The sequence below is a fragment of the Falco biarmicus genome, chromosome 11 (assembly GCF_023638135.1).
Source record: "Falco biarmicus isolate bFalBia1 chromosome 11, bFalBia1.pri, whole genome shotgun sequence".
Lineage (NCBI taxonomy): Eukaryota > Metazoa > Chordata > Aves > Falconiformes > Falconidae > Falco > Falco biarmicus.
Genome location: NC_079298.1, coordinates 33,044,211 through 33,072,127, shown reverse-complemented (window position 1 = coordinate 33,072,127; position 27,917 = coordinate 33,044,211). Strand labels below are relative to the sequence as shown.

The window sequence follows — 27,917 nt, the reverse complement described above, 5'->3', positions numbered from 1 at the left end:
TAAACTCGTTTTCCATTCCTCCAGGAACCTGCAGATTAAGCAAATAGGTGAAAGTTGCATTAAAAAAAAAAACCAAAAACCAAACACACTCCTTAGGACTCATGAATACAGTTTATTTGCAGGACCAACAAGCACTTATTTTGTGCCCATAAACAGAAGGCAGAGACACAAGAATAGTTATATTCTACAAAGATTTATAACCATTTACTGGCTGACTGTTCACAGCAGCGCTACAAGCTCTGTAGAGGTGGCAGGTGACTTGCAGGAAAACCTCCCAGGAGACACACATGCCAGTTTTTCATCTTTTAGGAAGCTTTGCTGACGCAACATCAGCCCAGCCAACCTGACACGTGAAGTACAACAATTCTGCAGGAGCTGTTCTAGTGATTAACCCAAATCGCTGAGACTCTTCAGCCTCCTTCTCTCCTTCAGCATACATTTAACTCCTAAATATGCCATGAGTATCAGCAGCACAAGAGTCTTTTATGGGCTCTATCTCATCCATCGCTATGGGAACTCCAAGCCCACAAAGAGAAAAGCAAGTCATTATGGTATTATTAATTCTAAAATGAGTAAGCCTACAAATTGGATTGCATGGGGATATACCATCTCAATCTTCAGCACCATTTATGAAAATTAGTTTCATAGAACTTTTTTAGCCATTCTTTGTGATGAAAAGCTTTTTAAAAAGACAAACAAGTGAACTGTTTATCAAGTGATTCTTCCACTCTAGATCAATCTGTTAACCTTCAGTCTGCTTCCAGAATAGTCAAGCAGCTGCATAAACAACAGTTTGCCTACTTATTTTAATGGTTTATTAATTTAAAAAAAACAAATTTCATTATTACTGCTTATGCAAAGTCAGCTAAAACAAGCTAAGACAGCTGAATCTCTAAATAAAGACGTTTTGCATAAACTGAATTCTTGTAGAGTTTTACTTTAACTTACACACATGAATGTCTTCTCTATGAAAATTCTGCCTCAGAAATGCTCTCTGATCTCTGCCGATCTTTTTCTCCAGTTTCTTACTTCAACCAATGACCTGCATCCATGTCCAAGGCACAAAAGTGGAAATTTCAAATTGCTCATTTCCTTCCTTATACAAGCCTCAGCTTTCAAAGCTCACAGTAGCTTACCATAACCTGAAGTCCTCACTTTGACTTCAGCTTATCACAAAAGTCCTTTAAAAAAAAAAAAAAAAAAACAGTTTTAGGGTGTTCTCAAATTGGCTGCAGCTGATAGAAGTCAGTTCCCCCATCCCCCAGCTGTGCATCCCCAGTGCCTCCTTCCCACCAGCCAGCACTTACACAGCCACAGGCACATCCCAGTATCACCAAGGCCACCAAAAGGTTATCTTTCCATCAAATTAGCCGCTGGGTCTTAATCAAGCAAGCTAATACAACTAGCCAAGGGCTGTGTGACTCCTTGCCCCCAGCTGCTGTGAAGTGGGTAGGGCTGAAAGAAGCTAGTGTGCCCTGAGGGACTGCGAAGCCACACCTTCATTCCTTGCCTCCCAAATTTTAAGCACCCCACTGAGCCACAGGACCCCTGTTCCACAAGGACACTGTGCAACTCACACACACAAAAGGCTTCTGCCTTGCAATCTGTTGTCACAGCAACTGACACAAAACACACGGTATCAGCACGAAAGGCTTGCGAGGAGTGGAGGGGGAAAGGGAAGCGGTACATGGGCAAGCAAAACGGTATAGAGATACAGGGCGAGTATTTGATCACATCTTGACTGCTGTTAGTCAAGCCCAGAACAGAAAGCCCGAGCCTCCTACAGCTCATCCTCATGGTTTATGCTTCGTTCTGGAAAATCACAGGAACGTTTGGGTGAGAAGGGACCTTTACAGGTCGTTTAGTTCAAACCTCCTGCCATGAGCAGGGACATCTTCAGCTCAATCAGGTTGCTCTGAGCCCTGTCTGACTTGACAGTTAATGTTTCCAGAGGTAGGGCACCTACCACATCTCTGGGCAACCTGAGTTGTTTCACCACCCTCATTATAAGAAAATTTTCTTTCATCTAGTCTGTATCTACCCTCTTTTAGTTTAAAACCACTATACCCTGTCCTATCGCTACAGGCCCTGCTAAAAAGTCTGTCCCCATCTTTCTTATAAACCCCCTTTAAGTACTGAAAGGAAGTTGTTTAATGACGATTTGGCTGGTAATGACTATTTACCTTGGTAACGTTCTTCAAAGATACAGGCATGGTAGACAGAAGGTGCTGCAGGAATGCCTTACCAATTATTTATTAACCTCTTTTTAACTGCTGATTCAGAATGACCAGTAATCTTTTCCAACAAGGCAAGAATCCTCCCCTTCAAAATCTTTAAACAAGTCTGCCTCAAGGATGGAGGGGAAAAAAAAAAAAAAAAAAGCACACAGAGCTAGGAGTTGCACACTTTTAACTACAAATGCTTGTTTACACTTTAAAGAAAATCTCTGCTACCAGAACTTAAATAATCATTAACTCCATGACAGAAAGACTATGATGTTCCACTCCACAATATGCAAAACCATCATCCCTTGTCCCAGAGGCTTTTTTCTGCTTCCATCTCAGCAAGCAGATGCAAGAATAAAGAAGGGGTCTTAGCATCTACCGCAAGAAGCAGGACAGTCAGAAAGCCAGTACAAATTTTTTTATTTTTTTCCCCCTAGAAAGTAGTGAGACTGCCCTTATTTTGGACCTGGCAAGACACCTTATAGTACCACCTGAAGCAAATGCCATCTCTTTCCCAAGGGTAGCCAGGCACCCCATAACTTGATGAGTAACTGCTACATAGAAAACAGCTTTCACAAGCTCCATGCCTACTTTCCAACCAAAACTTTCTGCAATGCATTACCTTTTCTGCTGAGTTACCTGTGCTGAAACCTGGCTTTAGAACACCAGCAGCAAGACAGCAAAACTAACAGATTTAAACTGTATGTTTTAAGACAAGCTGCCCCTGAGCAGCCAGCACAGCTACCTGAACAAAGCAAGCATTTCTGCAGACTGCTACAGGAGCACATTCTCCATTTGGATTTTGGACTATTACCAGCAAATTTCTTAAGCAAGTCTGGACGCACGTCACTCCTCAGAGGGGGGCAATAAAAAGTTTTCCCCTGTTACACTAATTACACACAGAGATCAGAGGTATGACCCAGCACTCTACACTTTCACATCCTCCACAGGTCCAATGGCAACACCAATTCATTTACTTGAGGTTTCTTCCAGCTGGTCTCTTGTGGTTTCCTGAAATCCATGAGCAGCTTTCTGCAGCCAGGGAGGAAGCAGCAGGGATGCCAAGCACATGGGATGCCCGAACCAAGCAGCTGTGTGTTTGCAGGAAGGACAAAAGCCAGCAGGGCTGCCAGCACTGCTGTGAATTTCAAAGACTCATACAATTTAGCCAGGCACAGTTTAAACTTTCCGTTACACAGTGCTAATGGCACAGGTTAATGACTCCAAACTCTATTCCTTTTGCTGAACCACATCTCTTCCCACAACCCCTCTCTATGTGCTGTATAAACACTCAATACCACTCCTATCGATAGGATCACCATTTCAAAACGCGTTTCATTCCCTCCCACTGTTTTCAAGTTAACGTCGACTTTTTAGAGGTGGGAGCAATTAGAAAAAAAAAAAGTTAAAAAAGCAGGATTTGGGGGACAGAAAGGCTGAGAGACAGGGTCCTTTCCATCTGCCAGAGTAGCATGTTTAGTTTCTACCATACAGTTCACAAAAGAACATGCCATAGCCCTGGTGCTGCAACACAGGCCAAAATGACATGAAAAAGGTGATTAACTCACTGACAAATTAACAAGGAGACATATTTATTACAGGGTTTTGCAACTGGAAGAATTAAGATTCCTATAAAAAATGTAGCCTTTTCCATGTAACAACTAGTGACACTGTCCAGGCAAAGATCAGTGTCAGCAGCGCAGACCGTAGCACAGTTATAACCACACATCCAAACCAATTTGGTGAATAAGAAAAGAGAACAGTCAAGCACACCAGAAAACCAGTCCAGTTCGTCCCCTGACACAAATAAGAGCTTTAACCAAAGCTTTCAACCTCTGCTGGCAACTGCAGTACTCACGAGCAGCTAGTGCTGCTCCACAGCTGCACCACAGCTGCACCACAGCTGCTCCAAGCTTTTTTGGACACCATGGGTAGGTGCTATGAATGAGCTGTAAAACATTACTTGTCACCAAAAACCCCGGGACTGTTACTGCCATCTTTCTGCTTGAGCTTGCAGAGAATCAAAACACAGAAAGGCAACAAAACAGACTTTGGGAATATTCTTACGTCCTTCCCCAGTGCCACCTATGTACATTCAGAGCCACAGACAAAACACATTTCTCCAGAGATTTCTAAATATATCGGTGGATACCAAATTAAAAGTCTTTTAAGGGAGCCTCTTGGATAGTTTTTCATTAAATTGTGTGCTCTGTACCCAAAGACCAGTGGCAGTCTGCCAAGGAATGGAGAGAACCAGCCTGGAGCGCAAGGGGTATGCCATGTTCAGGATTTACAATCTTTCCAGCATTTCCAAGCAAGTTATGGACTTCTCATGGCACAGCTCCTACATCTTACAAGGAATGGAAGTACAGAAACATAAGGCCAGAAAGAAACCAGTGGCAGAGAAAATACACCTTAGGCTGACCAAAACCTTTAAGCGCTATCCCTTGCCTGCTCGCCAGGGATAGACAAGCAATATGGTGTCATCCCGCAGCCTTTCAGCCAGATGCTCACTCATGATCTATGCTGGCAACTTCTAGCAACTTCTTCACCCAATAGCCTCGACACTCTGATTTAAAGAAATTTAATTCTGGAAAAGGAAAAAGACGTTATTTGTTCCTGCCTTTTTTGGAAAGGGACAAGCAATACTAAAGTCACTTGCAAGGGAACTGTGGTTTCAGAGCTGTAGTTCTGTTTCCTAGAGTTATTTACCAAGACTGGAAATAGCAATCCTTCATGAAAACCCCAAGCTTCCCTTCCTAACCACAAGCCAGAGACTCTGACACTGCAACAACCTACTTGCAATGTTTTCAGCTAAACTGCCAAAAAGAAACAGACATTATATGCACACTTTCTCGCAGTAGTTATGATAAAAGTAAAAAAGGCCCTTATTTCCTAAAAGTGCTCTGAAGCCCTTGGAAAAGCTCATCTCTGCATCATTACTTCCAAAATAATCCGTAGTTTGTTCAATAAGGAACTCAGATTTAGCTGTCTCAATGCTGGAGGCACCAGGGACGGCCCTGCTTGCTCCCTTGCAACCGGGGACTGCTGGCAGGAGGGTGAGAAAGGGGCAGCACACATGTAGGGATGTATGCCGAGTCACTCTGCTTAGAAAGCAGAAGAGCAGTGACTCGTGTAATGCTGGTAATTTAATCAGTTAACTCATGCCTGCAGAGCACGGATAGAGGGGACCAAAAAGCCATCTCAGTCCAGAGCACCCTTCCCAGCTCCACCAGCAATCCCAGCAGAGGGGGGACAGGAGAAGGAGCAGGCTGAGAGGCAAGGTAGGGAGAAAAGTAGATTTCATTAAACAGACACTGCATAAAAGGCGAGACCTTGCTTTATTTAGAGTTCACATTTCACTCTGGCAGCACCAGCAGCCCCTGCAGCAGCTGCCCCATCCCTGTTTGTATCTTCTTCGTAACCCTGCTGGGAATCAACAGTGGAAAACATTAGTTCTTTCCGACAAAAAAAATGGCTTCAACTCAGGAAAACTTGTCCTTCAACAAAAGGCTTCCCCTCGATCCCAAACCCTAATGTGTGCAAGAGGAAAAGCTACAAAACAGTATTAAGCATTTAACAATTTTGGACTTCCATCATACTTATCTGAGCATCGCTGGAGTCCGACCAAAATGAAAACCACCAGCCTCTTGTCCGAAGACATGTATAAAGCGGCGAGCATAGGAGGGCAGCAGCCACACTACCCACGCAGGCTGAGAGGCTACTGCTGGGATGAGAACCGCAGGGACATCTCAGTTCAACAACCCCATCCCAGGGAGCAGGGGGAACCTTCCCAAACTGGACAGCCCAGGAACATCTCGGTACCCAGGGAACGGGAGCAGGAGGGAGGTGAAGCCCAGGCAAGCTCCAAGGAGCTTCAGAAAGGAGAAGAAAGGGAGAGGGGTCTAGAAAACACAAGTAAAGCAAACAGGAGGTCTGCAAGCTTAGAGCAACCACCGCCTTAAGCATCAGCTTCTTAACTAGTCCATCCAGAAGCTGATTCAGTGTTGAGAATTACTCCGGACAGGACAGCAGGACCCACAAGACCCGTGAAAGCAGCTACCGAAAGCAGAGAAAGCATCAGCTGGAAGGAAAGCATCAGCTGCTGTAACAGAAGTAGGTTGCTGGGCCAGCCCCTGCACCCCTACCGCCACAGCCAGGAGGCAGGGCAGAGGGAGACACTCCAGATCCCCACAAATAAACCACATTTTTTTCAGAAGCTGGGAGGCAAGGGCAGCAGGCAGGGCAGCCTGTCCACAGCTGCTCCCCAGGGACCAGCCCCACACGCTGCCGGGAAGAAAATCCCACTGCAAAATCTCACCGGATGGGAGCATGTAAAGGACTGCAGATGAAAGGGCTATAAATAATCATCATGCACCACAGAAGTCTTAGGACAAGAACATTTTCTTTTTACTCAGTCAAGCAGTCCCACTTAACACTTTGATACCAAGAAGCATCTGATGGTAGTTTTTCCAGAAGGGACTGATTTTTATTCCACTAACCTCAGTAAGAGATCCTCCCAACACAAAGCGCTCCTTTCAAAGCACGTAGCTTATACTCCACAACCTTGTAAGCACAGCATAAGAAAGCACCAAGAAAACAGCCCATCTATCCCTCTTGATGAGGTTCAATGCAACCATTTGCTTAAAGCGTCTGAGACACATTATCTTCTAATTAGAAGATTAGATGGATTCACTTTCCTGAAACAAAATACACAGGAAAAAATATTTAAAAAAACAAAACAAAACCACAACTGTTTGGGATCCTTGATATCCCACCCACCCACCCCAGAACAAACAAAAAAACCCACAGCCCAAGTGCGACATGCTGCACAAGCAGCAGCGCACAGCGGTGGGAACAAGGTCCTTCCTGATACCAAGTAGGTTGAGCTATAAAGCAGACCTTGAAAACTCAAAAGATGAAAGCAGTGTTGCTTAGAACTGGGCTGGTGCCAACCCCAAAATCTGCAGTGCTCCCTTGGCCCTGGAGCACCTGAGAGAGTGAGCATTTCAGGCAACCCACAGGCTACTACATGCAGTCAGCCACTGGCCACTTGAACACACAGGTGCTGGGGAAGAACAGCCCCTGCTACCAAGCAGGTTTTGATGTTTGGTAGATTTTTAGGGGGTTTTGGTGGTTGTTTTTTTGTTTTGCCTTTAAAAAAAAAAAAATACTCCCTAGATATAGCTGATCTTTCTGTTGTAAAGGCCCCTACCAATGCAAGGGCCGAGTCTTCCTCCTTTCCACATCAGGCCATTGATAGGGGCCAGCTGCCAGTCCTGACACCATTTAACAGTTCTGCACCCTGATCTTCCCACACCTCAAGATTCAAGAAAATTACCTCGTCCTCCTGTAAAACACAGGAGCCACTACAAAGCCAAGTCAGATAAGTAGTTCTCCAAACATACCAAACTCTGCAACAGAGACTAGAACATTCAGAAAGCTGACCCAAGAACCCAGAAATGCTGGATCTTCACAAGATCTCAATAGATAGTCTCTAAAAAAGCCTTAAAAATCTTCCCCTTCCCCCACAAAAACAAGAAACCCCCAAACCAACTGAACAAAAGAAGCCCTCAAGCTACCTGGAAGTCTACCTCCCATGTACAAGATGGTACTAGCTTACCTACCAAAGGAAAAAAAAATCCAATAATAGTTTTTGGATACTATTTCTAAAAGAGGAAATTTTGAAATTCTCCATTACTGAACACAGCTGTGTTGTGTCAGAACTGCAGGCATGATTACCAGTGGAAACAGCTCTTTGATGACTATCACACTGGAATATCTAAAACAAGTAGAAGCATGGAAACCAGAAGCGCTTTGCCACCCAGTTTCAAAACAAAATGCTGAAGATCACTGAATAATATATAAGGGGGTTGGCTGGGGTTTGGTTTTGGTTTGGGTTTTTTGTTGGGGTTCCCCCCCCCCCCCCCAAAAAAAAAAAAAAATCTCTCTCAAATAGGCTGGACTGAGGAGGAGATTAAAGACCGAGGCTCATTTGTTTTCTTTAACTTGAAACAAAGTTACCTTGCCATTTCAGAGCCTTTTTACAGGTGATGAGTTTTCACCATTTTCCAAGCTTTTACATCTGATAAATTCTGAGAAATCATTGTGTCTTACCTCAAAAGCACCTAACACACCCCACAAAGGCTTACAGCAGCTTGCACCTGCAGTCTGGCAGACTACAAAAGGCTGGCTCTCCTCTCAGCATTCCCCGTCCCATTTGACAACTGTAAATGCCTACTAGTAGCAGCTCTTTAATCTCCTGGTGCAGTTGCTTCATTAGCAGCTGTCCTAAACCTCTCATCAATGCTGATGTGACAGCCAACATCACCATAGTACCAGCAAGCTGCTAGAAACACGACATTATTCAAGGGATGCTACGGAGAGCAATCCCAAGTACATCCTTTGCAGATGGCTTAGCATTAGGAGATTGTCCTAGCATTACAAAGAGCTTTAAACACAGCTAGTGATGCCACAGGTCCTCCACACCAGGATCCACATTCATCCCTCACTTATAGACCATAAAGCTTAATTTGAGACACACAGGGCTACTCTGCACCTGGGGGGGGACCCCAATATACTCCTGTTTGCACGGCAGTACAACATACCCAGCAAGAGTTTTTTGCAGAAATACTTCATTTTCTTATCAAAACACACCGTGGTGGCCACCAATAAGCAAGATTTCATGGTTAAGTGACACGCAAAAGCAGGCTGAAACAGCTCTTCTCAGGCAGGAGCTTACAAGAGGGCCTGCAGCCCCAGGCTGAGCTCCTGAAGGTTATTATGAACCAGAGACGGTGACGTTAGATGCGACTAGTTCAATTTAACACACCAGACCTCGTGTCCCAGCTAACTCACAGGTACAAAAAAAGAACCAGACAGTGAGCCTGCGTGAAATCACTCAGCACTGCAGTCACCAGTGATGGCAAGTGATGAATTAAGGCCCTGAGGACACAAGCGGGAGGTCTCCGTCTGACAAAGGTTGCATGATTAAGGACACACTCACAGTCGTGTTTTTAAGAATTATGGTGAACTAGAGATCCAAATTTCCCATCCTATCCATCTGCGCTGGAAATTATTTTCTCTACATGTTTGCAGAGCAATCCCATTTTTCATTTCCGCGGGAAGTGGCAGCCTCGGATTTTCACTTGCAGAGTCAAAGAGACTGCGAGAGCCTCCCGAAGCCTCAGGCTGCAAGAGAAATGCTACCGAATAAGCCAGAAAATTTTCAGCAAGCTAACCATTCTGAGCAGCAAACGACAGTTTCCAAGATTTAAACCTACAAAAGCAACTATCTGACTGTGTCAAAACCAGTGATTAATCCTCCCAGCAACGCAGGGCAAACACCACAAATAGCAGCTGTTTTTGCAGCAAAATACCACACAAACTCAGCTCTCTCCATCCCCCAAAATAAACGCTCTGCCACATACAGTACTCCCAAAGACGTCACGCAGTGGCATCAGCACCCCAAGAAAGATGCAGGACAGAGGAACTGGAGAAAACCTGGGAATTTAAAGGGTATGCGGGAAGCGATAAAGAGCTTTAAAGCGACTTTATATAACCGCACTAAACAACTGCTGGCCATTAAAAGCCCTGATCTCTTAACTACTCATGTTGAAACCTGCAAATTGTAAATCAAGCCTCTGCAAAACCAACTAAAATAGAGTCCCCCCCAGGGCTCCTCAAATACCACCGCGAAGCCACTGTGGCGTAGGGCTGGCCCTTCCCAGCCCTGGCTCAACAAGTCTGCGAGGGCTTCCCAGCGCACCCCGTAACGCCAGCCTAAGTGCCGGAAACACTCTCCCAGAGCATTAATTACCATTTCTCAAGAGTTTTCAAATTGCAGCTATGCTACGCAAAACTTCACGTGCGTCCGTCCTGCTTGCTCGCAGTTGGTTTCACGGTGGTTCCCTAGGAAGGCAACGAACCGCAGCCTCATAAACTTTTGATAGGATAACCAGCAAACCAAGGGCATCGCTCTGCTGCACTAAGTAAAACAAAGCAACTGATTGCGTCCCAGCAGCATAAACTAGGTACTTAATTTAAGGCACACTTTATAGCCCTCCATTAAATGAAAAAAAAAAAAAAAAAAAAAAAAAGCTGCTTTTCTGCACTAAAGAAAAAAAATCTCACCTGCTACAAACAACTGGCAAATCAAGCTGAGGCTGAACACAAGAACTGGCATCTTGCCTAGGTTGCCTTGTAAATGCCTTCAAATGGCAGTCATACCCCAAACTACACTTTGCAGACAAAGTATATATAACCAAGCATCATCGCTCTCCTCAAAGCCAAATAAAGGACTGAGTGGTTAGAAAAGGAGGACGTGAAAGAGACAGGCAATCCATTTCTCCTAACCACCAACCGCTTTTACAAGTCTTTCTTTTTATACATACAAGATACCATCCGGCTGGGTGACATGGGTTTCTAGGCTGGTCTACAGCAGGGATTTCAGAAGAATTCAAGATCAGGAACACTCAGCTCTAACCACAATCCATGCCCACAGACGCAGCCGACATATTTTTAATGAAGGTAACCAGCAATTTCATTTTTCTTCTTGAAAAGCAGGCTAGCAGAAGGCTGCCTCCCAGCACCAAACACCAGCTCCTCTTCCCAGGCAATGACAGGAGTAGGAATTGGTCCTTCCTGCCTACAAGGTATCCCTGAATTCACAGCAGAGGCCACCAGCATCATCGGTCAAGCACATCTCCTGGGCACTGTCCCTGCTGAGATGCAGTGGGGACTCACCTGCACTGGGAAAGCCAGACCAGAGCGCTCCTAGCTTGCAGGCTGTTGATAAAAGCACAACTGCTCTCAGCAGAGGTGGGGCCACCCCACAACCACCAAAGAGCCACCAGCATGCTGAGGACGCTGCCTCTTTGTCCGAGGAACAAAACACCAGGATCACGATAGCTGAAATCAAGCAGATCCAAGCAGAGAGTAAAAGTGGTGGGGAAAAATGAGAGATGCCTCCAGCAGGGCCAGCTGGGAAAAGAACAGGGAGGCACACGTAAAAGTGGATTTTAAAAGGTGTGGAAACAACAGAAAGCACAGCAAAATTAGAGCTCCAGAAGGAAGAAGTGAGAATCTGCTCTGAAAGAAGAGATAAATCTGAAAAAATATAAGCCCTTAATTAACACCATTCAGCACCAAAAATACTCCATGCTACTTCTTTACCCCTTCTTTGAGTGCTCAAAGGAGCATCTTTAACACACGTCTTTGTTTTGGTGCATTAGGGGTCTAAATAGCAAAGCTGTGCTAAAACATACGCACACAAAGTGCTGGGGAGATGCCAGAGCTATCCCAATGCTCCCAGCAGAAGCAAACAGCACAGACTGTAAAAATAACGTGACATTCTGGCTTCAAAAAAAGCAGACAACTATCTACATACTGTAATGGCTCGGCTGCCATCTTCTATTTAAAAGCTGGCACCGCTGCCGCATAGTCCTTTATTCCTGGAATATATGGGAACATGGCGGGAGGGTAGTGTTGGGGGGCTGGCGGGGGGGGAACTAAAAGACTGGTTGGGCCAAGTCAAAATTAGAAATAATTCAACCTGAGGAACTGGAAAACGGAGGAAGTGAAAGGAAACTTTTAAGATAAGTGGAAGAAAGGACACAGCAGTGCTCCCCCTCCTCTCGCCCACTAACCTAATTACCCAGACACCACCCTGGGAATGGGTTCAACTTCCCCCTTCTCCCGATTCACAGCTGCAGACTCACGTCTCCGAGCCTCTCCGGGGAGGCCTCTTACTTAGGGGGTCTTAATACCCTCTCATACAAAGAGAAACAGCTTTTATAACTCCAGATGTTCCTTGTGCAGGGACTGGTAATTACGCCAACTCCCCTCTCCCCAGGGAACACCCTAACTTCTGGGCACGTATTTCCTCTCCAAACACTTCCAGGGATCCAAGCCCTTAACTCGGTAACAGTGATCTGCACTGTATTTTTCTGTATCAGGCTCTTTGCTGGCATCTAGTCCCCAAACCAAAGGGGTTTTTTAACTTGTTTTGAACTACAAGTTGTAAGATTCAAAGAAACCCACATTCACATGTTGGCAACAGGCCCACAGCTCTTACTGACCTCTTGCAGGTTCCTCCAAAACATTACTCTGATCTACACTGACTTAACATCACTGGATGTTAATTGAGACATCCCAAACTGCAGAAAACTCAGTGCAGGACGGCATTTACATGCTGAAAGCCTAGAGTCGATGCCGCCGGTCCTGAATGGGTGCAAAGCAGCACTAACCATTCAGGATACCAGTGCCTTTAGAAATAAAGGCAACTGCGGAATCAAACAAGGATACGGGTTTGAGCACACAGCCTAATCCTCAAAGATCTTGCAGAACTAACTGCATAAAAGGGCTTTGTGTCCCAGAATGCATTTACGTCCTACCGAGTACAGAAATACTTGTTAAGCTCTTTGCCTCTTCTCTCACTGAGGTCAATAATTAAGTGTCCCGCAGACCATGGTGCGCCATGGGGAATGGCCCTCAGGCACACAGAATCCAAATGCGGCACCCAACAGCTCATGCACACAAAGATGGTTTGAAGAGTTCACAGAAGCAGAGCAGAGCAATGCTGCAGAGTTTGGGGCACCGGAGATGCCCCAAATGGCACTTTGCAGTGCTTGACGGTTCTTCAGCCTGCAGTGAACTCAGCAACGCATACAAAGTCATACAGGAATGTCTACTGCTCGCACAGCACATGCACAGATAGCTTAATGCTTCGCGGCTAGCTGTCTTAAAACTAAGTCCTGCCACCACTACCATGCCAGTAACAAGCTTCTGATCCTTCAAAGGCTTTACACTACAAATATGCCACCCAAAACTCTAACTCGGGGCGGGGGGTTAACAAATGGGGAAAAAAAACCATCAAGTATCTGAATGTCACGCAGCTTCTGCTTAAAAGTTATACTCTAGCCTAAAATACGCCAGAGCAAATATACAAAGCTACAAGAGCCTGCAAACAAACCTAAAACCCAAGTGACTAGGAATCATATTGCAATATTACAGTATTTTAAAGATGCAGTTGTTTTCTTCACAGAAACATGCACATTTCTTCAGCGCTCAGGACATGGCACATTGTTTGCTTTAGTGTGTTGAAACAACGTTATTTTTGTAATACCCATGTGTATGTATGCATATGGGTGCACAGAGTCAAGGACAGCAGTAATGCAGATGTGTCTATAAACTAAACTTTACCTTGTTAATGAAGAATGATGATGATTTATATTAAGAAGTTGAGATAAAACCTTAGCTTACTGTTTTTTCCAGGCACCTCCCATAAAAATTTCCAAATGTACAAAAAAAAAAAAAAAGATAAAGATAAAGAAGCCTTAGTGACTACCTCCCCTCATCCAAATGACTACACATGCTTCTGTGGTATATTTATTTAGAAGCTCCTAACACAAAGAAACACTTCAGGGCAGCAAGGCACTCCCAGCTGCTGGGGCAGATGGATGCGCTCAGGCGACCCCGGTACAGGGCTGGGCACCATCATCACCTCACCAGCTCGGGTGGGAGCTTCCACACAACCTGCTCGCAGGCTGTCAAACCCAAGATCCAGCTGCCTGACCCCTAACGCAAGTTTTTTTCCTCTGGAAGTGAGACGCGTTACTGACGCTAAACTTAAGATTCAACAGGCTGCTCTTGATTAGAAACTGTGAATGGTTACAGCAGGACTTTTTTTAATTTTCACTTTATTTGATGACATGAGGATATAAGCTGTGGTTTTAACTTTCCGTTGGCTGGCTTGTCCTCCAGTTCTAAACAATCACCCTTCCTCCACGTCATGAGAGCTTAAACAACTGAATGCACAGGGGAAAAGAAAAGCTTGCCCACAAGCCAAAGCGAGGGCTAAAACACTTTATCCCGAAGGAACCTCTGGACATGCCAATTATCAGAAAATTCACCTTCTTTGTTATTGACTCGATGTTAGGAGTTCTGCGGCAATGCTGACCGCTCTCTGACAAAGCAGCCCCCCCCCCCCCCCCCCCCCCCCAGCACCTCACGGGCAGCGCTGCCCCGGCGTACGAGGGTACCGGGCAGACGCGCCCGGCAGCCTGCAGGGCAGCACACGGGGCATCGACAGCACCGCCAACGTGGGCTGCGAGGGAGCGACCCCTTCAACACTCGGTTTGGCTCTGCCTCTGCGGAGGAGGCTGAAATCCAGGTTTGGAAAGGGCCGTTCTGCAGCTCAGGTTCTCCTCACGGGCCAGCAGCCGCGGGGCGAAGAGGAGCCCGCATCGCGCCCTACGGGACCGAGCCCTCGGCCACAGCCGGGACTCCGCAGCCAGCCCGGACCCGGGACGAGCCTCCCCCAAGCCGGCAGCCAGCCGCTTACACCCACCGACACCCCGCGCCAGCCACCCGCTGCCCCCAGGGGCCCGGCCACAGCCCCCCGAGCGCCCCTCAGCCCGGCGCGGCCCCGCCGCCTTGGGCGCCCTTTTCCCTCAGGGCGGCGCGGGGCGGCGGGCGCTCCTTACCCAGGTGGAGGGTGAGGTTGACGGCGGTGGGGTGCTGCACGCCCGCCAGCATGGTGCGGCTCTGCCACCAGGTGGCGTCGGCCGGGCTGTTGTAATCGGTGAGGAAGGCGGCGCCGTGGCGCAGGTGGGGCTGGGCGGCGTCGCAGAGGTGGCAGGACTGGGTGACGCCGGTGACGCCGGTCTGCACGCAGTACTCCTCGGCCGGCGTCCCGCACGTGTGGGTGGCCAGCACCGTGGCGTTGAAAGCGGCGTTGACGAACTCGGGCATGCAGCGCTGCGGCCGGCCGCTCCGCTCCTCCGTGCACTCGTCCATGGCGCCGCCGCACCGCCCCGGCAACCACAACCACAGCACCGCCAGCCACAGCGCCCGCGCCCGGCGCTGGCCGCCGCCCCCCATGGCGCTGGGCCGCCGGCGGAGGGGCTGGCCGAGCGGCGCGGGCCGGCGGAGGGGGGCTCGCTCACTGGCTGCTGCCGCCGCTCCGCTCCTGGCCGGTGGACGGGACGGGATGGGCCCGGCCCGGGCGAGGCGAGGCGGCGCGCGCGGGCGGGGGCGGGGCTGCCGGCGCGGGGCAGGCCGGGAGCGGCGTCCGTGCTTAAAAGGGCGACGGCGGCGGCGGCGGCGGGGCCCGCCCTGAGGGGCAGTGGCGGCGGCGCGTGCTGCGTTCCCTCCGCGCCGCTTGGCACCGCGCCGCTTGGCACCGCGCTGAGGCGGGCGGGCCGGCCGGCCGCGAGCCACCCTTCCCCCCCCGCCTCTGCCCTGACGGGGCCCGGCGGCTGCTGCCCGCTCCGTGCTTGTGCGGACTTTTCCTAGAGGAAAAAACTCAAGCTTCTCAAGAAATGTGGGAAAACTGCGTGCGCTGTGCCAGCCCGCTCGCCCTCGGCGCGGCTGGGGGTGTGCGGGCCGAGCCGCGGGTCGGAGGGGGCCCGCCACCTCCCCCTAGTCATTTGTAACGAACGTACTTTCATATCTAAGTCCACATCTCTGTGCTCCTGAGAGGCATCAGCTCTGTCAGGCGTGCCCAAAGGCCGGATTATGATTTTAGCTGTCACCATGAGATCTCCCTGTGACTTGTCAGGCCGAGGGGCTGTGTGAAGATCAGCTCTGTAAAATCCAGGAGTGGTGTCAAGCCAAAACCACTTCTGTGGGAGAAAGTGCTTCCAGAAGCCTGCTCAGGACACGGGAGACCACTCATCGAGACAGAAATTGATAGGCGAGTCAGGGAAACACTTTGTAAACTCTGTGTTTGTTATATTCTGAGGAAGCGTGAATGCAGCCTGTGGCCGAAAGAACAGAAAAAACGGTCTGTTCTGGGAAAAAGATGCACATTCTTCTTTTAAGGTAAACACACGTATCCCTACAGAAGCCAGCCCTTCGCTTCCTGCATGAGGAGCCTGTGTTGGACTGTTCACAAGGTCCACACAACACATACTTGCAAGCCAGCCTGGGAATTACCCTGCTGCTGGTAGATGTTACTGTTACACCTGGTGCTACGCATCGGTGTGGTGGTTCCTCTCTCTGCTTCCCTAGCAGAGCATTAACCTGGCGGCGATGAGAGAGCCGCCACGCTGGGAGGCCCCTGGACACCCCTAGCACCAGCAGAAGGGATGCGGTTGCATTACAGAGTCATTGCTGCATCACTATTGTTCCGGCTGGAATTACACATCTCCAGCGGAAAGTCTGATTTCCGCTGCTTCCCCCGCCTTTTCCTCAGTTTCTGAAAACAAGCCAGCTGCTGTGAAAGCGATGCTGAGCTGATGACATCGAGGCAGAAGCTCTGGAAACGGCGTGTGATGGAGCTTCTCGGGTTCTCTAACAGCCTGGCTGATGCCTGCAGTTGAGAGTGGACACAGCAGGGCAGGCGACAAGGAACAAGAGCGCAGGAAGCCACGTGGAGCAGATGGATGGGAGGCAGGGAAGGATTAGGATAGAGGGGAGAAGGGGGTGAGGACTCTGAGCAGGATCAGAGGGTACTGCCACAGATCCCACTCAGTGGAGTAACAGGATCATCTGTCCATGCATGGGAGGTTCCCATGGATAATGGAAAAAATTCAGCTTAATGCAGAATTCTTGGGTTTAAAGGTACTCAGTTTAAATACCTGAAAACTATAATTTGCTAGAGTTTTTTAACTAATCCATTTTCCAGAATTTTACAGTACATATGTAGGACCATTCTCAGCAGTTTATGTGAAGTCCGCCCTGTCATTCCCAAGTTATTGATTCTAATAAAGAAATCCTGAAAAAGAGATGTCTGGTGATATTTGCCATCAAAACCCACTTCATACTCTTAACTGCAATTTCATCTTTGACATACATATTTAAAGTACTCGGACAGATCGAGCGATGCAGTTATATTTCATTCAACAAACCTACACTCATCTAACTAAAACCAGAATTAAACCTCATAGCCCTATAAATGCATGGCTTGTGCTTTCCTTTTAATGTCTTACCTGCTGAAATACTCAAAGTCTTGCAGCATATTCCCCACAAACCTGTTTCATTTCCAACACAGGAAAAAGCACCCTCATGTGAAATAACTGTGTCTTAAAATACAGAACCTGGATAGCTTCTCTGACTTTGCAATGCCTGCAGAGGTGAATAATAGTAAAAACACCTCGGTCAATAAATTCTTGCGACTGGAAACTCCCAGGAAGTTGAGTGAGTCATCCTGCATGGCAGGAGTGGCCCGAAAGGAAGGAAGGACTGTTGGATAGGATGGGCACAACAACGAAACTTTCAGTTAACCATCTGTAAAATTAGAATATTTGTGGATACGGTTCATGACTGTGCTGGGCTTAGGCAGCACGGGCATAATGAAACAAGGGTGAAAAAATGTCATGGCTGCTGCTTCAGAAGCAGGTGCAAGTCTTCAAGTACCTACTGCCCCAAATTGTGCTAATGACAGCAATACCAAGTCTCAAGAAAATTTGCTTTCTATTTAATAAAGAGGTGGTCAGGGAAGAATGTAAATACATGAAGTTAACTGTAGAAATCAGCATGTTATTACTTCAGTTCTTTTTTGAAGTACACAGATTCAAGTTAAATGAATGAGAACAAGTGGGGAGAGAGTAAGAACAAAGAGAAGAAATGGAAAAAAGGAAAAGCAACATAAAAATCTGAGAGGAAGCAGCCTTTATAAAAGCAACTCTTACAGGAAATTCTGTCAGCTTTCAGAAGGGCAGAACTCCCAAGGCTGGCAGTCTCGCTCTCTGAATAGACCCCCTTCAGGAAAAAAAAAAAAAAAAAAAAGCAGTATTTTCTTTCCTTTTGATCAAAAAAAATTAAAATTGCAACAATGTGGTGATCACCCACAAGCAATCTGAAATAACAAATTAAGAGCACAGTCAGTCTCTGTCCTACAGCAGCTCAAACCAAGCGCTAACACAACTGTGCACTAAAACATCTGACCCATTTGGGGCTTATGAGGTCCAGAATGTCTTCAGGAAGCGTCACGGGGCAACAAGCACTTTAATTATCAGTCTTCACACACTGATTTAGCATCAGCATTTGTTCACAGGCAAAATCTGAGTGCATAACACTAAGGTAAACTGCTTAGAAGTTTCAGACTGTGATAGTGGAGCTTGGTTGCTCCATGGGTGCCAATTATTAAAACAGACTGATAAAAGTAAGCCCCACAGAGAAAAACAACCCGGATTTGCTAATAAAAGTAAATAGCTACAATCCCCGGATGAAAACTGCTGTACAACCAAACATTTCATTACCAGTACATATATGTCAGTTTACACTAAAAAATGAAGGACAGAAAAGCCCCGTGCTTGCCATCAGCCTTAGAGTTACCAGCCACTGGACGAGCTGCCCGAGCAACCTTACAAAATGTCATTTGTCACAATCTGGCTGCTTTGGGCAATATCAGATGAAGTTTCCAGCAATTTCCTGCCCTGCTCTCCATCACACAGGGGCTTCCCGCAGGCCCCACCATTTTTCTCAGTGGACGCAATCAAAACAACAGTAATTGCAGCAGACAACCACTCCTCCGCCACCAAATAACCAAAACCACTTAAACAGAAGCAAGCAAGTCAGCAGATTCACCAAAGAGTCAGTGCAAAAGAGTCAAAATTCAGGAAGGCTGGGTGATAAAATTCAGATGCTTTTACAGGTGGATGTGAAAAGAATCCACGCTGCAGTCTCCAGTAGTGCATTGGGGAGCATGGAAAAAAACCTGCTCTAAACCATTTCTTTTTATGAAGATAAAAGCCAAGCTTTAGGCTTGGTTTTCTATCTTGGTTGAAAACTTTATTTTACCAAGTCAGAACAAATACTCTACAGTCCCAGCTGGCCTAATCTCTGTGATTCCACTGAAGCATGTAAACTGCTGCAACTTTGATCAACGGATCCGTCACATCTTTCTACTGCCCAAAGTGCCCGTATGCTGTGCGAGGTGGGATTTCAATTCTGTTCTTACCAGCCGGGCGCTGCTTCAGTCTCAGCATCAGCAATAATGACAAAACATTGATTTCTGCAGGCAATGGCCCACAGGCACATCTAAAACGGGAGAGAAAAGCTGTACAGAGTTAAAGCGTCTCACACCTTATTTCAACGGGGCTGGCAGAAAGTGCAGATGGGGGAATGAGGTTAAGGACTGGACGATCTCCTTCCACATGCAGTGCAACAAATGCAGCTTAGGACCAATGTTACAAATGTGTAAGAAATGCACTGCTCTATTAAAATATGGTTTAAAGCCACCCATTTAGAGAAGTTCTTCTGCAATCAACGATAGGTGTGCAGAGAATGTGAATTAGTGTGGTAAATGTCTGACGTATCTACTATCAGTAGAAGTACAGAATAAATCAGAGAACCATACTGGTTACTTAATATTCCTACCTGTCATGATTTTATGGAAGCAGAATGTTACTGTAATCTTATTACTAGAACTGAAAAAGAGAGCTAATAGGCATGAAAGCAGAAGGTGTTTCATAAAATGGTTTAAGTTTGACTTCCTTAGTTGCTCTTTTGAAGATTATCCTAAATAATCCTGTAGAGTGACTACAGGTAGGTGAATAAAAAAGTATCTCTGAACCTGTTCATGAGAGGTAATCTGCTGCTTACAAGTTTCTGCAAACCAGGAGAAATGAAAGACATAAGCTGATTATTTTATCTCTTTTCTGAAGTGAGTCTGGGATGTAGCCTCTCCTTAATACTGTGATGTTGGGAAGCAATATGCTAAACCAAAATAAAATATGAAAGGACTGTGCAGCTTTTCATCTTCCTATTGTGGATTCAAACACAGCCCATCCTTTTAACCAAAACCCATTTTGGTTAATGGATGTCTGGTGATGTATATGAAATGAATTCATAATCTTTGATTCCTAGCAGATAAGATTTTTATCTTTTATCTTTACTCCCTCTTTTTATTCTGCGGTGTAGTCCTGTGCTGAATTTAAGGAACCACATCTCGCAGCCTACATTAGACCATGTCAAGAACACCAGAAGGACCCGAGCCAGCCCTAGCTCAGCTTCCTTCCCCTCTCCAAGACATCCACTCGCCTGTCCAGTATCACTGTGACTTTCACAGCTGCCTTTGTAAAGCCCACTGATGAGGGAACTGGGAAAGGGTAGTGCGTGGATGGGCACACTGAGCCTTGAAACATCCAGTGGGATTCTTGGAGATGAAATGTTCCTCAGCGCTTATTCCCTTCCAGCTCTCCCATTCTCAATCGGTAAACCAGCAGTGCACTGCACAGATGAAAGTGTGCCAAAGATTAAATTTATTTCTCTATGATACTACATCTATAGTATAGAGCCACTAAATTCACTGAGAAGAGGCTGAGGCTCAGTGCCACCTTCATTTTTGCACTACAGAGTCCATTGATGGATGCTCTGCTACCAAAAAAGTCCAGCAATATTTAGGTTTCTGACATGCTGATGTAGTTCTCTCTGTGAAGAGCAGAACTTGTTTACCCAAATCCATTTGGATAATGTCTGAGTCCTGTTCTTCACTGACTTGCATAGCTATGCAAATCCTTCACATGCATGAGCTGGGGCTGTTTACACTAACTGTAAAACATTCCCAGTAGAACTATCTTCCAAGCCTGATAAAATGCCATCCCAAAAAGTAGTGCACGTCTTGGGGGTGGTCATGAGTATCTCACCATGAAGGCCGTTAACCCATGTGATCACAATGAAGTTGTTGAACAAGTATCCTTCCTGACCTTCCAGCAGAATTCCCAGGAGTGTCTTCAGCAGAAAGTTGGATAACTTCTTTTGACCAGTGCCAACAGGGTTGAAGTTGTCTTCCGATAGTTCTTAACTATCGTTTATGGTCACAACCTCTTTTTTTTCATAGCACAATCTGCCAGTCAGTCTTGCCATGATCATTATTTTATTAATAGTAAATTGTGTTCCTGTTTTATCGTTTGTAAAACCTTTCTTTTCTTCATGCAAGATGGCTATTGAAAGCAACCTTAATTCAAGCACCTCCCTCATTGTAAGAGCTCACCTTTGTAAGTTTGATGTTCTTTAAGCATGGTGTTTAGGAACTTTCCCTTGCTTTTCAAAAACAGACAAAACAAGAAAGCAGTCTCTAAGAAACTCCATCTTCTTTTAGTTCTTTTTCCTGTAAAAACCTGTAGTGCTTTGTATGCTGTATGCTTTTAGCCGAAGGTCTTTCTTCGCCATTGGACTCATGCTTTAAGACTTGCAGAAAAATTGATGTGGAATTTGTAGATGTGGTGTAGGTAGCATTTGTGTATGGTCATGGTCATACATAAAAGCGGGAACTAATGATTTCCTTCTGCTCTGCAGTTTGCTATAGTTTGCTAGCCATGTTTTAGCCATTTCTAGCCATTAGAACCCAAACTAGACAGGTTAGATGCAGAAAATAACTGGAAAGAAATCAAAAGGGATAGTGGCTTTATTAGCCGACAGGCCTCACCAAGCAGTGGAGAGGGTTATTTAAAAAACTGTCGACAGAAGTCCTAGCAGATTCAAATCCACTTGAACTGCTTCAAGAAGGAAACCTCATCACAGGAAGTACATGATTCCCAGTGATCCAAGGTCAGATCAACCATCTAACGGAGGGGACATTCAAGGAAACACTGTATAGTTGGACAGGGCTCAGAGCAACCTGATCTGGTTGAAGATGTCCCTGCTCACTGCAGAGGGAGTGGACTAGATGGCCTTTAAAGGTCCCTTCCAACCCAAACCATACTATGATTCTCTGACAGTCGATTGAGAAGGCTAGTCTTTCGGATGACGGATCTTAGATGAGCAGAGCTCACGTTTCTCCTGCTAAATAAATAGTTTGTCATGATGAGCAAGCTGCAGTTTGATTTTTTGTGACACCAGAAGAGTTAAACCTGGATGCCCAGCTGGAGGATGGCAACACTAACATGTAATTTTAGTATCTGGAGATCACTATCTCCCCAAACCACTTGTTTCTCTCCCTAAAGCTCCTCAGCAACTTGTCTCTGCTCCCACATGGAACTGAGCTGAGGCAGAGCTGCTTCCCCATCGCATAACTTGGAGCATACAGTGAATGGTGAGGAGCTACAAGGAGTCTGACCCACAGAGCTGCCTTTGGGGTACATACCCATGCCTGTTCTTGGCCATCTGTCAGCATGCCCCATCTCTAGTCCCGGTACCCTCCAGCTCGCTACGTTCTCCCTTGCACTGCCTGTGTCTGTGGATGGTCAGACAATGACCAGCTGAGAGGACAGATAAGACATTCTCTGTACTCAAAGCCCTCCAGCCAGCAAAGACTAGACAAAAGCAATTCAGAGAAAATCTGTTCCATCCCTGTAGCCAGAAGCAAAACAAAAAACCAAAAAAAACAAAAACAAAAAAAGGACTTGGAATGAACAGAATCTTCTGAAAATATAGCTATTAAGCTCTACAAAGTCTCTGCAAAGCTACAAAGCATACATGAACTGCAATTTTCAGAGGCTTGTAACTCAGCCATCTTAAGGTATATGTTTGTGAGAACACCAAAAGCTTATTTTTCACATCAAGACCATTCCCCTATCAAACATTAATCCCTTGATCTACTGTTCAGAAAGAACAAAGTGTTGCTGTGAAATACGTACAGTGGCTTTGATAGAAATTGCTGTACACTGTAGTATTCCCTAATGTTTTTGTTTGACCCAAATCACTCTTAGCTGAAAATGAGCATAAAAGCTCAACAACCATAAGGATAATGAGACACGGACTGCATGCAGTTTCAGTCGGGGAAAAAAAAAAAAAAAAAAAAGAATCAGTTTTGCAAAATTACAAACCGCAGAAAAGACAAGGTTGAAATCGCTACGTTTGACAATACTACCAGCTTTCTTTACAGTAAAACAAGGAACCACTAGTTTTGGTTTTAAAAAAAAAGAAAAGAGGGGACACCCTAGTGGTTTGACCTTCCTACCAGCATCACCACTGTAATTCTGACTTTGTTTATGTTCCTTGGCAGAGCATTTAAACACTACCCTCATTCCTTCCTGACTATAAAAGGATCGAATACCTATCCATTAACACATCGCTATGAATGCTAAGTGCCCTTAGGCAAATCATATCAAACTCATCCCCCTCTGTGGTCTGTCACTTCTATTGAGACTGAACTTTCCATTTGAGCAGTAGGTAGCCAGAAGATGGACCACCTCAGTGGGATAACATGGCACCATTACTGACTTAATATTACTTTATGTTTCTTCTTTTTCTTTCTCTGACTCTAGACTGTTGGGATTTATGACTCCTCTCTCTCTTGCTATGCCTTCTGTTGGTAGTAAATAAATAAATAGCAGGTAGATAGGGGTCTCGGCAGCTTCTGAAGAGCACCTGCAATTCATGCTGCAAAAAGCTGGGAGAAACGCCAGTGCTCTGATACCCTACCTGCCTTCCCTTTTCTTTGAGCCAACAAAAGATTCTCCAAAGACCCAGAAGGCCAGGACTTAGGGCAGAGTATGCAGTCTGCAGAGGCCAGAGGTCGTGTTGACCCTACCAGGTCCTCAGGTAAAGAGAGCAAGCTACAGCTTCCTGGGAGTATTAAGTCTTATGATCTTCTAGTCATAATAGGAACTGGGAAGAATGTAAATGTGCAAGACAATTCCCTGGTTGTTCTGTCATTCATAGGTATCACGGGACTGGAAGATACCTTAATTTTGCAGGGACTAGGAATTAATCCTGCTCCATAAGGCAGAGTGTTGGAACCTCATTCATTGGGAGCAGCTGAATTCCTGTTTCCTTCTGCATCTGTAATTTTTTGAATAACAAGAGAATTTATCCTAGTATAAAGCATGCAAAAAGCTGTACAGATGCTCACGCTGCTACTTATGGAATATCAAAGCAAAGAGAAAAATTAAGATTGTTAGGGAAGGAAATGACATTTTTAAACTTACCAGTGGATATGACAAACAATGGAAAAATGTCAAAAATGCCTTATAAATATATATATATATAAAAGATTGTTTCCTTCTAAATGTCACTTTTTTGTGCTTTTTGAAATACCAGTAGCAAGCTACCTAAAGGAGAGGTTTTGAACACCTATTAAAATAAGAACTCAGTAGGCAAAAAACCCTGTAGTTTTCATAGCTGTAAGCTGCATTTACTTGACGGGAACCTCAACATACTACCCACATTTTTATTCCTGACCCTCAGTTCATGGAAATATCAGAAAGACAAGGTCAAGTGTTCAGAAAAATGCAGTGATTGCAAAGGAATGGGAAATTTTAAGACCTGTGTCCTGCTTTTTTACTTGTCAGATGTTTAAAGAATAGGAAATCTATAGTCTCTTCAACTGTTATTCATTTCTTCCATTTTGGAGCACAGGGAAATTATTACATCAGAGAATATAATTACATTAAAAGCATTTATACTAGTAGATCAACTGCAACATTTACCTGATAATTAATTTTTGATACGTTAATTTACCTCCAGCTATGAGCATGTTATTTTAAAATCATACAAAGAAGTTAAAATCAAGATTTGGCATGTTGATTTATTATACAATCAACTGTAATTGTTTGCATTATTTTGTAATTGGGGTTAACTTATGGTAAGCACCAGGAGAGGGTACAGAGGATAGGTGACATCTTTATGGGATGGTAATGTCAGTCCCTCCTGCTCCTGTTTTCTCGCAAAGATTCAGATGCCTGTCAATGAAAGGCCGGTGTATTTTAATTAACACTGAATTGACATTAGACACTTGGAAACCAGAACATGCTTCTCAAGTGTTATATGATTTTAAATCACAGAATGCTCTTTAAAATAGCACCTCATTGTGAACTGTCCAGTGGTTTTTTAACGTAGAATGTAGTTTTCGTTGGTCCACTTTTTGGCTTGAGTCATTCTCAAAACACATTTCACACCACCCCATCAGCCACTGGCTTGTGGCAACTGAGTTTTTGCCACACAAACTGTTTAGCTTCAAAGGTTAAGAAAACAAAAAGACTCCAGAACATAAACATCTTTATATAGTACTACATACCTAGCATACCATTTTCATCAGTGCTTCAGTGCAGCCTCCAAAGCTCTAACACAGCATGTGAAATTTTGTAAGTTTGTTCATTTCTGCATTTCCCTGTATTTCGAACTAGCCAAGTGTCCCTGGCTACGGACGTTAGCAGGGAAGGTTGCCTTATGGCATGTTACTGATTTACCAGACACCACCAGATAGAATTGTTATGAATTTTATACCCTTGTTTGAGGGCTTTACAAATCCACAGAGATATTCATCTTCTCTTTTATTGGGCTGAAGCGCCTGTGTTTCTTCTTACAAGGAAGTTGGTTGCATAGCGGGTGAATTGGATGTAATGAGTTTTGCCCAAGGGGGGGGTAATCCCTTCCAATTCGTTTACGCATATGTAAATGTCATTCCCCGAGCAGTACCTGAAAGCACAGTAAGCTTCCAGATAATCACTAAGAGTTCTTTTCAGCTTGCCTTAATTCAGGAAAATATTTAAAGTCGATTTCTTTTTTGGTTTTTTTTTTCCCCACCTTGTGTTTATGTCTCCCAGACATTCCTTGCCCTCCTGGATGTGAGGCTGTTAAGTCCCAAAGGAGCCAAGCTGCAGGAGACTTTCCTGGTTTGTTCACCTGCAGAAGTCAGGCTTGAAAGCTTTTACTCAAGTTTTCACCTTATCTCCCACTCAGTTGTGGACAAGTACAGGTGCCCAGTTTTAAAATTCTGTCTCTCAGGACAAGAGGCAATAAAGAATATTCACTCACTGGAAGTCACAGGGCCAGGTCACAGTTTAGTAACATCTGGCTTTCTGAACAGAAGGGAAAAAAAGAAAAAAAGCTGCACAAACAGAGGACACATAACTTCATCGGTCCCCTGAAGTGTACAACAGACAGTTAGCATTTTTCTCATACTGAACCCAAGTACTCACGGTCACGTTTCCTTCCAGGTCGCAGTTGGGATGGCAGATGTTCTCCCAGTGTGTTACTCTCCTCGCATCCTGTAGTTGGGATTGCCAATGTATTCAAGTTCCAGAGTATAAACAGGAGTTAGCTCAATGAAGCAATTGTTCATTCTGCTATTTTATTTCTGCTAAATTATGTGAGCTCATTTTGCAGGCTTCTCTCGGATTCCTGCTTTGGGGAAGCTCAAATGTGAAGAGGTGAGGGACAGACCTGGTGGCACCGTCATGGTCTAACCCCAGCTGGCAACCACGCACCAGGCAGCCGCTCCCTCACTCCCCCACGGTGCTTGCAGTTGCTGTCAGTAAGAATGCCTCCTGCTGTCCTGCATGGCTGGGGGGCACTGGAAAAAACATTTCACACTCATTATTAAGTCATTAACATGCCTTTTTTTTTTTTTCTTTTGCCCTACATTTGGTGTGTTTAGGGACTCGTCAGTGCTAGTTCTTTATAAACTGATCTGTGTGATCAACAACGGACAAATTCAGTGTCCTTTGGTAGATCAGACATATACAGGTTTATCCTGAGATATTACAAAAAAATTTTAATAGGGTTGTAACAGGAAGAAAAAACTTGATTAAATGTATTGGTAACAGCTGATACTGTTCAGCTGAGTATCGAGTAATGAAAACTCAGTATGTGTTGTAGAATATAGCGATTTAGAAAAGGCAAACAGAAATGAGCTGACAGATGGGCTGTGCGGAAGACAGCGCAGCGCTTACTACCCTTGTGCTGCCTGGAACTGGACAGAAAGATTGCAAGTCTTCTCAACAAGGACAGATTGCCAGTTGTCTGTTTGGTTGTTGTCCCAGCCTGAACCATAATGCTCTTTCAAACCGTGGTCCGTACAGTGCCACCAAGACTCTTCCCAGCACGTTAGTTTCTGTAGCTGCACACCATAACTTCCTGTGTTTTTCACATTTCCTGGAGCTTGGGGAGCTGGAATTCTCCAGTGACTGGCTAGTCTGAAGAACGATTACCAGGGGTGGCACAGAACAAGCACCCTTGTTAGGTATGTGCAGTCCTGGAGCTGTCAAGAGGCAGAACCAACCTTGTTACCGGGGTCTTAAAATAGTGATACACTACCCGGTTAATACAACAGCAGAGCAGAAGATAGATAGTCTATAGGCAGAGGATGACAGCAATGCAATGGCCAAATACCTCTTGGAAAGATGAAAGAAAACTGGCTTGGGATCTGCAAGAGTAGACCAGAACATGTCACCATCAAGATTTAATTACATCTTCTGTTGGAATACTTGTTGAGATAACTTCTCTAGCCATCTATTTTATGTATCCTTGATGGTATCCAGGATAATACGTATCCTGATGATCCATAAAAACTCATGTTAAAATCAGTAGGCTAATGACCGATATAGTGTATTTAATATAAGAGAATTTCACCACGGGTCTCTCTCAGTGAAGGATGAGCATTACCAAGCACAGTATGTTGTGATTAGAGATATTATTTTTTTCTTAGAAAGACAACTAACGTTCTCTTTTAAGACTTCTGTTATGTAAACACTTTCAGCTGAAGATTAGGTTCCCAGCCATCTCTTGAATAAGCTAACTAGGCTGAAGTCTTTTCATTAGACCCATTTTTGACCTTGATACTTTATAATCACTTTGAACTCTCTCCAAATTTTCAGCACTGTAAAAATGCTGGATGTGAGAATTGGGTACATTTTAGTAAGTGATCTCTCCATTAGCATATGGAGAAATAGTATAAATGTTCTTATACACACACCTGTCTTTGCAGGCACTAAACTTGCTTTCCTGACAAAGATTGTTTACTTGGAACAAAACAAACCAGACCTGAGTCCCTATTTAAGTTTACAGTAACTCCTCCTCCAC

The 27,917-nt window shown here is 45.2% G+C and overlaps 1 protein-coding gene across 1 annotated transcript in view; it reads right to left on the bottom strand.

Annotated features, from left to right (window-relative positions):
• Window positions 1–15,258, bottom strand: part of LAMC1 (laminin subunit gamma 1) — a 69,416-nt gene extending 54,158 nt beyond the window's left edge. Inside the window, exon 1 of the mRNA XM_056355910.1 lies at window positions 14,711–15,258. Coding sequence (XP_056211885.1) covers window positions 14,711–15,107 — 397 coding nt within the window. The 5' untranslated portion in view covers window positions 15,108–15,258. The remainder of the gene's footprint in view (window positions 1–14,710) is intronic.
• Window positions 15,259–27,917: the final 12,659 nt, after the last annotated feature.